General features: G+C 38.1%; 1 protein-coding gene across 1 annotated transcript; it reads left to right on the forward strand.

Moving 5' to 3' along the window:
- The first annotated feature begins 11,125 nt into the window (after positions 1-11,125).
- selenop2 (selenoprotein P2) lies at positions 11,126-14,592 on the forward strand. Its single transcript, XM_051697098.1, has 5 exons — positions 11,126-11,256; positions 11,363-11,611; positions 12,053-12,265; positions 12,453-12,561; positions 13,780-14,592. The coding sequence occupies exons 2-5, from the start codon at positions 11,391-11,393 to the stop codon at positions 14,050-14,052; spliced, it is 816 nt and encodes a 271-aa protein (XP_051553058.1). The 5' UTR covers positions 11,126-11,256; positions 11,363-11,390; the 3' UTR covers positions 14,053-14,592.
- The last annotated feature ends 281 nt before the right edge of the window (positions 14,593-14,873 follow it).

The raw sequence follows: 14,873 nt of genomic DNA on the forward strand, positions 1-14,873 counted from the left end.
GTTTCAAATGCACGGAAGAAAGAATTAGATGACGCATTTTTTAAGATGGTTTACTTGGATTATGAACCTGTTACAAAAGGTGAACGAGAGGGTATGCGTCATTTTGCCAGCGTTGCCCAGCCCGGCTATACCACACCATGTTACAGCACAGTACGTGATACGCTGATGCCAAATGCTTTCAGCGAGATGGAAGGCAGACTTAGAAAGCTGTTGCGGTTAGGAGATGGCTTTGTGCTTACTTTAGACATTTGGACAAACAGAAGAGGACACAACTTTCTGGGTGTTGTGGCAAGTTTTCTTGATGAAGTATTTAATGGTCACACAGTGCTGCTGGGCTGCGAACATCTTAAAGGGCACCACACAGCAGAGCATATTTTCAATAAATATGAAAGTGTCTTGCAACACTGGAATTTACAACAAAGAGTTGTGAGGGTGGTGACCTACAGCGCCAGCAATATGGTAAAGGCTTTCGACCTCCCAGGGTTTGAGGAGGGTGCAGCTGAAGAGGAGGGTGAGGAAGAGGTGCTTGAGGAAGATGGCACAGAGGAAGGTCCACTCTCGCCATTCCAGCCGGATTGTGTTGCGCAGATCATGGAGAACATGTGCGCCGCATATATCACCGAAGCTAACCTCCATATGCAATGCCCCATACATTTACTTCAACTCACCATAAAGGATGCAATAAACAATCATGCTGATATAGACAACATTTTCACACGAACGGCAAAACTTATAAAGAGTGTTAGGAAAAGCACCTTAAACACTGAGGAGGCTGATAAACTAGGTGTGCGTACCACCCCAGCATGTGTCACCAGGTGGAGCAGTCAGCTGCGCATGATTGAATCAGTATTAAAGATGTTTGAAAGAGACCCGCAATTCCAAAACAAACTGACCATTCCCGAACACGTTAAGCTGACCATGAATGACGTACATCAACTCCAAGCCCTGACTGAGGTGCTATTGCCACTGGCAGAACTTACTAATTATATGCAAAAAGAGCTTGGAAACCTGGGCATTATTCTTCCAGCTGTTATGGAAATTAAACAGCTTTTGTCCAGTGTGCATGAGACCCACTCCCTCTCCATTCGTGCATTTGCAGAGACACTGTCAGATAATGTCTCTACTCGTTTTAACAGATTCTATTCTGACAAGCACCTTGTGTTGGCGGCTGTATTGGACCCACGTTTTAAAACTGAATGGATCATTAGGGATGGTACAGTGAGCAATCAATTTGCAGAGATTCGCGAACTTTTGGTGAAGGAGGCAGAATGCAGTGCCTTTGGAACAAGTGTGGGCACAGCAGCTGAGCCCAGAAGCGCTCCGAAGAAGGCCCGCATATTCGGCTCATATGAGAGCAGCTCGAGTGTAGTTGACAATGCCAGAGGTGAGATGGAGGTGTACCTGGGCTCAATGAGAAAGGGCATGCAGGAAGATGTCCTAGGATTTTGGAAAACCAATGCTGGATCCCTCCCTCGACTGGCCAGGGTCGCCCGCAAAATCTTCAGCATCCCCAGTGGTTCTTCCAGTGCTGAGCGTGTGTTCTCTGCCGCTGGATTACTGTCCCGGGCACACCGCATGAGCCTGAAGCCTGAGACTTTGTCCAAGCTAATATTTCTAAAAGTAAATTCTAAAGTGCTGTAAAGATTGAGACATTTTTCAATAGACCGCATTTCCCCGCAGTTTTGGTCTATTTTAATTTTAGAAAGTGTTTTTCTTTTATTATCACCAGAAAATAATCCAGGTGTGTTTTATTTTGAAAGTTCTATGTGCATTTCATCATGTGTTTTTTTTTTTATTTCATAGGCCTGTTTTGAATGGTCTGTTGCTCAACCAACAACAGTTATGTTGACTGAAATAAAATAGCAAATTTCAAATATTCTTTTTCAGTTATTGTCTTTCATACAAGTTTACCAAGGGGCTAGACGTCTTTTAAATTAATAAATTTAATAAATTAATTTAATAAAATTAATAAAAGGTACAGACTGTAACAGAATGTCACTCACAAATATCATAACTGTTATCTACAACTGTAATTGAGGCATTTATTCAAGAAATGTATACAAACAGAAACAAGTATACTACAGAGAAATTTCATGTCGGAGCAGGATTTGAGCGAACACTTTTTTACTGTTGAGCGTGAGCGGTAGTTGAGTGGAGTGTCTGCTTGTGCCGTGAGCGGTTGTGCGGCGCGCACATGCATGGAGCGGGTTATTGAGCGGAGTGTCACACCTCTCCGCTTTGCTCACATGCTCTGGTATGTATACAAAAATAATGCCATGAATAATTTTTATTTATCAATTAAATGAATGTTCCAGGTTAAATACAAGTTAAGCTCAATCAACAGCATTTGTGTCATGTTGATTACCACAAAAATTAATTTCGACTCGTCCCTCCTTTTCTTAAAAAAAAAATATATATATAAAAATGCAAAATCGGGGTTACAGTGAGACACTTACAATAAGTGAATGGGGCCAAATTTTTTAGGGTTTAAAGGCAGAAATGTGAAGCTTATAATTTTATAAAAGCACTTTCATTCTTCTGTTAAAACTCATGTATTATATGAGCTGTAAAGTTGTTTAAATTGTACTTTACAGTCATTTTAGGGGTTGTTGACATTACATCATCATGGCAATGAAGTTTTAAAATTGGCTGTAACTTTACACAGAAATGGTTAGTAAGTGATTTTATCACACTAAAATCATGATCACAAGCATATTGTTTATGTCTTGTGGCTATACTTTTGAAACTGAGTATTTTTACGTTCCAAAATTGGCCCCATACACTTCCATTGTAAGTGCCTCACAATAACCCAGATGTTATTGCCACAAATTCTGTCGATTGAGTTTAACTTGTATTGAACCTGGAATATTTATTTAACTTCATACAAAGGGCAGTAAATATATATATATATATATATATATATATATATATATATATATATATATATATATATATATGTTTAAAAAAATAACAACAAAAAAAAAAAAAAACGGCCACCCGTGCACCAATTCTCTAAGGTACACTGGTTCACAGTTTTTCAAGGTTGCTGGCAAATAGGTTGTTCCAAACATCTTCAAGTCAAGTCAAGTGGGCTTTTATTGTCCTTCCTCTAAATAGCTTGTATACATTGGAACAAAATGTCATTTCTCCAGGACCATGGTGCAACACAGAACAGAATACAAGACAACATAAAGTGCAATACACAACAGTGTGAGACGAGTGCAGGATAATATATACACAGAACAGAACAATAGATACACAGGACAATAAATGCACAGGACAGAACAATAGATACACATGACAATAAATACACTGGATAGAACAACAGATACACATGACAATAAATACACAGAACATGAGCTGTAAACTATTTTGTAGTGTAGTGCAATAAGTATAGCAGCAATATTGGCAGAAAAAACGAGTTCCATAATAAAAAGTGCAGGTGTGCTGTGTTTTGAGTCATACTGGGTTAGGTGTTTGACTGGCCCAAGTGAGCATTGGGAGGCAGTAGGGTGACTGCCTCAGGGAAGAAACTGTTGCGGAGTCTGTTGGTAGTGGCACGGATGCTCCTGTACCTTCTGCCAGATGACAGGAGGGTGAAGAGTCCATGAGAGGGGTGGGAGGGGTTGTCTGCAATACTGGTGGCTTTGCGGAAGCAGCGGTTGTTGTATGTGGTGTCGATGGTGGGTAGAGAGACTCCGATGAGCTTATCAGCTGTTCTCACAATTCGCTGTTGGGTCTTGCGGTCAGAAGCTGTGCAGTTACTGTGCCACACGGTGAGGCAGCTGGTCAGGATGCTTTCTATCGTCCCTCTGTAGAAGGTGGTGAGGATGCGAGAGGGGAGTTTGGCTCTCTTCGGCCTCCTCAGTAAGTGGAGGTGCTGCTGGGCCTTCTTGGCTAGGCAGGTGTTGTTGAGAGTCCAGGAGAGGTCCTCCGTCATGTACACACCAAGAAACTTGGCGCTTCTGACTCTCTCCACAGTTGTTCTGTTGATGTGCAGTGGTGAGTGGGCTGCTCGGGTCCTCCTGACGTCAACAATAATCTCTTTAGTCTTATCAACATTAAAATATAGATTGTTGTCTCTACACCATTCTGCGAGCTGGTTCACCTCCTCTCTGTATGCTGAGTCATCATTGCTGCTGATGAGGCCCACAACTGTAGTGTCATCAGCAAACTTTAGGATGTGACTTGAACTGTACTTTGCAGCACAGTCATGAGACAGCAGGGTAAACAGCAGTGGACTGAGCATACAGCCCTGGGGAGCGCCGGTGGTCAGTGTGGTGGTGCTGGAGGTGGTGTTGCCGATCTTGATGGACTGGGGTCTCCCAGTCAAAAAGTCCAGAATCCAATTGTAGAGGGAGGTGGTCAGACCCAGCATGTTCAGCTTTGTTATCAGTTGTGGGATGATTGTGTTGAATGCTGAACTGAAGTCTATGTACAACAATAGACTTACATAGTTGTCCTTTTTGTCCAGATGGGTCAGAGAAAGGTGGATGTTAGCAGATCTGGTGTTCTCTGTTGGGTGGCTGGGATGGTAGGCATACTGAAATGGGTCCAGTGTGGTGGAAAGATTGCTCTTTTTGTGTTTCATGACTAGCCACTCAAAGCACTTCATGATGGTAGGTGTGAGTGCAATGGGCCGGTAGTCATTCAGGCAGGACACAGATGATTTCTTCAGCACAGGGATGATGGTGGTCGTCTTGAAGTACACAGGAACAACTGCTTGGCTCAGGGAAATGTTGAAGATTTCTGTGAGGATATCTGCAAGCTGATCAGCACATTCCCTGAGCACCCGGCCAGGTATGTTGTCAGGACCTGCAGCTTTCCGTGGGTTAACTCTGGACAGAGTCTTCCTGACATCTACTGCAGATAGACAAAGTACTTGGTTGGTGGGCGTTGGGGTGGTCTTCCCCACTGGCATGTTGTTCTGTGCTTCGAACCGTGTGTAGAAATCATTCAGTGCTTCTGGGAGCGAGGCGTCACCATCACAGACAAGTGGTGTAGCTTTGTAGTCTGTGATGGCCTGAATGCCTTGCCACATGCACTTTGTGTCCTTGGTATTTAGGAAGTGACCGTGGATTCTTTCTGCGTAGTTGTGCTTCGCCTCTTTGATAGCCTGGACAGACTGGCCCTTGCTGTGTGGAGGGCTGCATTGTCGTCAGACTTGAAGGCAGTGTCTCAGGTTTTCAGCAGTGAGCACACTTCAGCAGTCATCCACGGTTTCTGGTTTTCACCTGTGGTGATGGTCTTGAAGGAAGTCACATCATCTATGCTAAGTCTGTTGTGTTGTGGTACACTGTAAAAAATGTTTGTAATTTTAATGGTAAAAGACTGTAAAAATGCTACAGTAAAAAAATGCTAATTGGTTAAAGGGTAGTAACCTTAAAATATACGGTAAAAATATATTTTTAATGTAAAAAGTATGATTTTCTGTATAATTAACAGTAAAAATGTATATTATGTTTAACAAGGGAGTACATGTACTTTTTACGGTAAATTATTGTTAAAATTACGGTAAAAAAACAATAATCGGGCGTTCCCAGAATTCCCCGTTTGACCCAGTTCATTTCATTATATTTTATGGGAATAGTTATGTTTCTTCTTATTTTTAATATCAGTTATGTACATTGGGGTGTTCTGTGTTATATTTGATGTAGTTTAGTTAATGTTTATTACATTATTATAATTACATTGAATAATATGTAATTACTACGGTGATTAACAATACATTATAAAGTGAAAAGCAGATTTTTACAGTTTCAGAAGGTTAATATATCAAGTTTATTATTTAATAATATAAACGACGGTAATGCACCGTAAAATATACAGGCATCAAAATTACATCCCGTAAAGCCTGAAACATGGTTACCATATTTACGGTGAATTTCTGGCAACCACAGCTGCCAGTATTTTACTGTAAATTTAACAGGATTTTTTTTTTTACAGTATATGTAACATATTCCAGTCTGTGTGACCTGCGATGGCTCCCTCAGACCAGGTTCTCACCTGTTTCAGAACCGGTTTGGCACGTTTCATGAGTGGTCTGTATTCTGGGATTAGCATAACAGAGATGTGGTCTGAGCAGCCGAGGTGGGGGTGGGGTGCAGCCTTGTAAGCACCGTGAATGTTTGTGTAAACAAAGTCTAAAGTGTTTGTACCACGGGTTGCGAAATCAGCATGATGGTGGAATTTTGGCAGCACTGATTTCAGTTTTGCATGGTTAAAGGAGAACTCACAGTTCTGTGTATTTAAGATGTCTCAATTGCTTCTGTCTCTTCATATAATCCCAGACTGTCTCTATAATGTTGAGATCCAAGCTCTGTGTGGGTCATACCATCTGTTGCAGGACTTCTTGTTCTATTTCTATTCTATTCGAGTTGCAAAGTAAATGTGTACACTGGCGGCCAAAAGTTTGGAATAATGTACAGATTTAGCTGTTTTGGAAGGAAATTGGTACATTAATTCACCAAAGTGGCCTTCAACTGATCACAAAGTATAGTCAGGACATTACTGATGTAAAAAAAACAGCACCATCACTTTTTGAAAAAAGTCATTTTTGATCAAATCTAGACAGGCCCCATTTCCAGCAGCCATCACTCCAACACCTTATCCTGGAGTAATCATGCTAAATTGCTAATTTGGTACCAGAAAATCACTTGCCATTATATCGAACACAGTTGAAAGCTATTTGGATCATTTAATGAAGCTTAACATTGTCTTTGTTTTTGAGTTGCCACAGTATGCAATAGACAGGCATGTCTTAAGGTCAATATTAGGTCAAAAATGGCAAAAAAGAAATGGCTTTCTCTAGAAACTCATCGGTCAATCATTGTTTTGAGGAATGAAGGCTATACAATGCTTGAAGCTGCCAAATAAAACTGAAGATTTCATACAAAGGTGTACACTACAGTCTTCAAAGACAAAGGACAACTGGCTCTAACAAGGACAGAAAGAGATGTGTAAGGCCCAGATGTACAACTAAACAAGAGGATGAGTACATCAGAGTCTCTAGTTTGAGAAATAGACGCATCACATGTCCTCAGCTGACAGCTTCATTGAATTCTACCCGCTCAACACCAGTTTCATGTACAACAGTAAAGAGAAGACTCAGAGGTGCAGGCCTTATGGGAAGAATTGCAAAGAAAAAGCCACTTTTGAAACAGAAAAACAAAAAGAAAAGGTTAGAGTGGGCAAAGAAACACAGACATTGGATGACAGATAACTCTTTGAAGTAGAGTAAAACAAATTTTTCAAACTGTAATAGTAATTTTTCACGTTATTAATGTCCTGACTATACATTGTGATCAATTGAATGCCACTTTGGTAAATAAAAGTACCAATTTGTTTCCATAAGAGCAAAATCTGTACATTAATCCAAAAGTTTGGCCACCAGTGTATATATATGTCAGTATGCTCTTGATGTCACTTTGTATGCTGCAACAGAATATATCATATTGTTTATGTAGTGGAGAAGGACTTGAAAATGGGGTATCATGGTTATGCCTGCCGACAGCCCCCTGTGGATTCAGAAGAAGATGGAGTCTAGAGGGCAGAAGAGGAGCGACCCTGCTCTTTCTGTCAGCATTACAAATCCAAGCTGGAACAGCAACAGCAGCATACAATCAGACTACAAAGAGAGGTCACTTTTTATCATTATGAATCATATTTATCCTGTCCACCAATAGATTACTCTGATCACCCAAATAGTTACTGAAAGTACAGGTAACGTTTTGTTAAATGGATTTTATCATTGTTACTTTGTTATACAGGCAGAGGAGATGAAGAAACGTCTTTACAAACTGAGCAAAATAGAAAAGGGGCTGCGTGTGTTCCTGTATGAGGATCAGATACGTGCACTAACATTAGCCAAGCGCTCTCGGAGAGCAGTGTGTTCCCGTGACACTTTAATGACTGCCCAAAAAATCTGCTGCGCAGTGGGAGTTAAAGGATATGAATACCTCAGGGAACTTGGCTACCCTTTGCCTTCTTACAGGACACTATGCAATCGACTGGAGCCCAAAATGATGGTGACCACAAGTATGCAGGATGAATTAGCAGAGCTAGGCCTAGGCATTATTACTGCTTGTGACAGTCCAGAGGGCAACGTAACAAGTGATGGACTCATTGGAGTTTTGACGTGAGACAGTGTCTATGTAAGAGACTGCACTAATGCTTGAGTTGACTCTTAAACCAGCCAAAAGGACTCACAGATGGGATTTTTTTTAATTTTACTGGGTTAAGTTTTATCGAGTTGTTTCATTTTATAAACCGTTAGCATTAATACTTCAACAGTCTGCAGTTGGTTCACTCGTTTCTGTGTTTTTGTTTTCTTTTTCCATGATGAAATGAAAATTTCTGCCTTGCTACATTTGTCTAAATATTTGCACTCCCTTAATGCAAATATTAAAAAGAATTTAATAAATTGTTGGTAGAATAATTTTAGCCGTTAACAGTCGAATATGGACACCAAAACTCTAATCATTCCGGCTTGGACAACCGACTTAGATGTGTTATTAAATCGATAATGTACCCCAAAATTAAAATTCTGTCATCATTTAGTCACACTCATGTTGTTTCACACCTATATGACTTCCTATTTTCCATGGAACACATAAGGAGATGTTAGGGACTGACAGCCTCACCATTCACTTTCACAGTTTTTTTTTTTTTTCTCCATACAATCAAAGTGAATTGTGACTGAGGCTAACATTCTGCCTAACATCTCCTTTTGTGTTCCAAGAAAGAAAGTCAGATGGGTTTGAAACAACATGATTGTGAATAAATAATGACCGAATTTTCATTTTCAGATGATCTATCCCTATAAAGAAGTGCAGGCTTTTTTTCCGTGAGTGAGATGGCAGAATGATACGTTGTAAATGTTAGAATAGGCAAGATGATCACTGTAAAGTTACTATTTTAAAGTGTAATGCTATGTCTGATTATTACTTTTCCCATATAACATGTTGTGTGTTACAAGTGTTTAGCAGTCAGATAGATTCCATCTCATATCATAGACCCACCACACAAATGACTCATGCAGCTGCCAAACTGAGGGTACTAAATAATAAACTTCTGTCAGGAAACCAGAATTTCTGGTTACAACTTCCCTTTGTAGTCATTTGAACATTTTCCTTTCATAAGGTGATTATTGCCATAGAAATGGCTCTCATGTATTCCTTGACATTGGTAGAATAACCGCATGTCAAAAATGTAAAGTTGTGCTCCCTACAGACTAGTTTTATCATCACCTTGACTGTTTTTCTGAGATGTTTTTCACAAAGAACACATTAAAGGGGATATTGGGGGATTAAATCATGTTAAAATACAGTTTCTATTCATTAAATGATTAATTAATACATTGGGTTGTTTGTTCTAATTAACAACATGTGTTTTGGTTAAAAGTTCCATTTTGGTTGGCTCATGTCTGTTTGGATATTTTGACTTTAGTTGTTGCTCCACAATTTGAAGTCTGCACTTTGACCCAAATCAAGGGTGAAACACTGCTGTTTGCTAAACTAAAATCAATTCCACTATTCATGCAATTGAGTAAGACCTTTCAAGAATTTTTGGTCAGTGTAAATCTGAAATTATATGAACTTTTGTGGATCCACAGCAGGGCCAGACGAAAGATGCTCTAAAAGTCTGGCGTCTTATTTATGTTCTCATATATATATATATATATATATATATATATATATATATATATATATATATATATATATATATATATTTGTATTGTTTAATTATATTTTCATAGGCTTTATAAGGGGAGTTCACCCAAAATGAACAATGCCATTATTTACACCTTGTCATGTTATTCCAAACCCATATGACTTTCAAGAGGAGACATTAGGCAGAATGTAAGTCTCAGTAACCATTCATTTTCACTGTATGGAAAAATGCATTCAATGGAAATGGTGTCTGAAGCTAACATTCTGCCTAACATCTCTTGTGTTCCACGGAAGAATTAATGCATAAATAATGACAGAATTTTCATTTTGGGTGAACTATGCCTTTAAAAATAACCGTGATGAATAATGTTTTATGGTAAACATTGGTGACTGATATTTCAATTGCATCATTTGAACAAATCAGTAAAGTTAAGGAGACATGCACTTGTTTTCCACATGATGTGATAACCAAATGTTTAGCTCAAGCAAACAGAATTGCATGGCTAACAAACTGTGCCAGAGAGTAGGAAACCCAAACAAAATGTTCACTCATGAACCAGCAACAGTTTTTGAATTATTTTTTCCCAGTCTTTACATTTCAATCTATCTTTAAATTTTCAATCTATCTTTAAATGTCAACTAAAAATATCCAGGGGGTCAAAAAAAGCACTCAAATCACTCCATGTCTTGAGTGTTAAAAAAAAGATACTTTTGGAGGCATAAAGCGCTGGTTCTAAGAACCATTCTACAAGAATGCTTCTTTCATAGCATGCTTTTCTCCTCTTGTAAAAGTCATATAAATGAAAAAAGGATATAGAACAAGTTAAACATCCCTGCTAAATAACACCTCATAATAAGCTGTGTGTGCTACACTAAACTGCCACTGCCCAAACTGTTAACATGTAATTTACAAGTATTTTTAATATTCTTTAGCCATGGCAACTGAAATGTACTTTTTTTTAATCATGGGAAGTATTTGCCCCTTTCATTTGATTTTCAGTGGCATTTTGTACTATTATGAGGGCATATTTGTCTCTAAACATAAAAAAATATGAATATACCATATCGTCCTTTCATTTCAAAACTTTAATAAATTAATTTATATATTCTCTGTGTAATTATATTGAGAAAATATAACCTCTAACCCATAAAATTGAATCAACTTTAACTCAGATGTTACTATTAAAAAACAGGAATTCATTACATTTCTTTCCCCACATTTTAAACTCTGTGGGCATTTTTGACCAGAGATCCCCTAAATTTCTGACTTTGCATGGCAACATATGAAAGCAAATTTGTTCTATATTTTGGAAAAACCGAAGATGTCACTAAAATCTTGTTCATTATCATAGTCTCATATGTTATCAACAAAGTTTGTTTATCTTGGATCCCTCACATACACGAAAGACACCCCTGAAAACTTAGTATGACCAAGGCCAATCCACTCAAACTGTCTTTACTGGTTTGTTCTGTTTGTTGAGGGGGAGGGCCATGCCCAGTGAGACCTTAAAAAGTGTGGAGCAAACAACTTACCCTTGTTTCTTTTATTTTTTAACCTTAAGGAGGCCAAGGGACAGAGGTTGAGGTTTGTTTATCCACTCTAACTCTTCTATTCTTGTGTGTTGTAAAATGAAATGTGTGGAATTCATTAGGTATGACCCAATGAGGAGCTGATTGTCTTCGTTTTTTAGGTGTTGCATTGGGCGAAGTACAGCAGGCATGATGCAGGCTGTCTGGGCCCTGTGGTTGTCTGCTTTTCCAGCTCTGCTGGGGGCTTCATCTCTGTTTGTGGAGAAGGAAAATACTAGCTCGAAGATCTGCAAGCCTGCGCCACAGTGGGAGATCGATGGCAAGACTCCAATGAAGGAGCTTTTGGGAAATGTAGTCGTCGTGGCTCTTCTTAAAGCGAGCTGATTCTTCTGTCTCACGCAGGCTACCAGGTAGGAGCAACAGTTGTTGTGCTGTGTAATGCTCTCATTCAGAGTGAGATATTATTATTACTGGTACAACTGGCCAAGTACTTTATATTTGTACAGTATTTTGTCAACTTATAATTAGAAGAAAATGTAAGCTACTTTGGAAAAGTTATGAATGAAAACCCTGGAAATACCAGGGACTTTTTAAAATGTTATTTCCAGGACTGGAAAAGTCATGGAAATTAAAATAAAACTAATACAATAAAACTTATGGTAGAGTTATTTTTTTATATAATTGTTTGTTGCTGTGCTCAGCTCTGAATTTTTTATTAGCCTGTTATTATAGTACTTTAGTATAATATTTTTAATTATTAAAATGATCAATAATTAATCACAACTGGAAAAGTAATAGAAATTCATTCAATCTATTAAATTTATTTGTTTTCTCCTCTATTTGCTTGGAAGGTTGGGAGACCTGCGTGACAAGTTGGCCAAGGGCAAGCTGACTAATGTATCTTTCCTGATTGTCAATGAGCAGGAGGCACAGTCCAGAGCTATGTACTGGGAGCTCAAGAGGAGGGCCGCACAGGGTATCCCTGTGTATCAACAGAACCCACTGCAAAATGACATCTGGGAAATTTTAGATGGTGACAAGGATGATTTCTTGGTGTATGACAGGTATAAACAAGACATTTCTAACTCCAACACATACTGACCAGTTTGACTAGTTACTCTTTATTTCTTTTGACTGATTTGTTTTCATATGAAGGTTAACCTGAAGAGTGAGGTCTGTAAGAGTTCATCTGAGGGTTTCTTTAAGCATTTCATGCTGCCTTTAATGTTATGGTCTTCCTCTTCTCCACAGATGTGGATATCTGACCTTCCATATTGTCCTGCCATTCAGCTTTCTTCACTACCCTTACGTAGAGGCTGCCATTATGGCCACATACCATAAAGATATATGCAACTGCTCAGTGAGTGAAAATATGCAACAATATACAGTGATTTTCAAAAGTACACTTAAGCCACACTTAAAATTGTGCATTTATTTTAAAGAAAGATAGCATAAGTACACTTTTCAAGCAAAACATTTCACAAAAAGAAATGTTTGTTGTTAAATTGTGAAACAAATGTTATACTGTTAAAAAACAAACAAACAAACAAACAAACAAAAAAACTATTTGGACACCTTTTGGTTAGTGGAACATTTCCATAGTTAATGGTAGTTTGATTACACACACACACACACACACACACACACACAAAAAAAATACAATAAATAAATAAATAAAAAACTCTTAATTCAATAATATACAGTGGTTCCACATATTTGAAATCAGTTTTCTTAAATTAAAATTTCCATGTAACTGAATCAAGTAAACCCAACAAAACTAGACTAAAGGAACTTTAATCAATCTCTTTCAGTTACATACTAGCTAGTGACATTAAATGATAGCATGCTAAATACATGCTAGTGAGAAACATTTCTGAGTTTAATTTGTTCACTATGCTATGCTTACCACAGCAATTGCTCAATGTATCAAGCAATAAGTTGAAAACACAATGTATATTTGTCCTCATGCAAAGCATGCTGGAAACTATAAATCCCCTGCCCAGTTTCAGTCAACCAAACCAAATATGTCAATGTTGCCGCAAAGCTAATGGATTAAGCAGACAAGAAACTTTTTCTTGTTAAAAAAAACTCAGTTAAATTTGTTTACATGCATTTTTGAGTAATATGAACATGGGAGGATTAAGTAAAGCTGACGATAGTGAAAGTTAATTTTTTAGTGTATTTGGGGCACCCATGGGCAAGAACATAAATCGGCGCCCATGTGATGAACTACACCTGTGGTTACAATGCCAGGACAGCTGTGTGAACTTGAGGGGAACTGACTTCATACATCCACTAAAATCACCTTCAGACCAGTTAGTTAAAGTCACTGTGAAAATGACTAAGAAAAGTGAAATTAGATCTGAAAAAAGGTCTAGCATCATTTGTTTACAGATGCCACTTGGTTTTATGTATTTGTATCTAATGCAATGACATTCAGACATTTTTAAGTGTGGCTTCAGTGTCCAGATACTTTTGTGGCCATGTACTGTAAATGTACAACACTGTGGTTTTCAAAAAATGTTAAGTCATATCCCTTAAATGTTCAAAATGTTGATTAATTCAAACTCTGTTTTAGCTAAATGGCAACTCCATCATATCAGGAGGCTTTGACAGCAGCAAAAACAATGATACTGCGCTCACTGGAGAGAACAGTAAACAGGCTGCAGAACCCACTAAACAGCATCATCATCATCATCATCATCATGATAATAATAATGAACAACAGCATCATCATCATCATTTTCTTCATGTTCCAAATAATAAAAGTCGTGCAGGTGATTCTGAAGAGCCAAAGGACCCAACCCAGCATTCTCATCGAGAACCGATTTACTACAATACAGGGACGTAAAGCCTACAGAATTCACTCACACATAGTCATTCCAAGTAACAGATAAGGTTCGTAACAGACACTAAAGCAGAGGAGAAGAGACAGAGACACAAGCATCCATGTACAGTAGGCTATATGTAAAGTATCACTTTGTGACTGTGCAAATGGTCTTACTTTTTTGGAATTTTTACAATAATTGTTCTATTTTGATTTAAAAACAATGTTTTAGAAAACTTAAAGCTGCACTTGTGTCAGAATTGTATGTTGAACTTAAAGTGGGAGTTCTGATGGTTCTTTGTCTTTGGAATATCAAGTGTTTTTCTTCACTGTTCTTAATGAAGTGTGCACTGTAAACCTGAGTCAGGGGTCTGCATACGGATGCTGAGCAAAGGAGACATTTACACTGTACATCTGTTTTTCCTGTTCTTTTAGGGAATATCTAAAAGTACTGAACCAAAGAGTTATGCCTTTTTTTTTTCTTTTCTTTTTTTTTTGCACATTGTCATTTAGTACCAGCTGAAATTTTTATGTTAATAAAGGGAATGTACCATTTGTTCACAATGTGTGTGGTCAATATGCAAAGCTGTGTAGAGTAAATTCACATCAGCACATTACTGTTCCTTTCATAATAATAATAAAAAAAGATAATAATAATAAATATAGCTGCGAGCAGCAATTAACGGGGTTCAAGCGGTTTAAGGTCTTTAAGCACATGCGTAAAAAGGTATAATGTTTTATTTAGCAAGCATGTAACCACCTAGATTATAGATGGAATAGACCATTTACAGCCAATACAGGCAATTTACTAAGTAAATACATGGTTTTTAAAGCTCATAGCGCCA

The sequence above is a fragment of the Myxocyprinus asiaticus genome, chromosome 5 (genome assembly GCF_019703515.2).
Source record: "Myxocyprinus asiaticus isolate MX2 ecotype Aquarium Trade chromosome 5, UBuf_Myxa_2, whole genome shotgun sequence".
NCBI lineage: Eukaryota > Metazoa > Chordata > Actinopteri > Cypriniformes > Catostomidae > Myxocyprinus > Myxocyprinus asiaticus.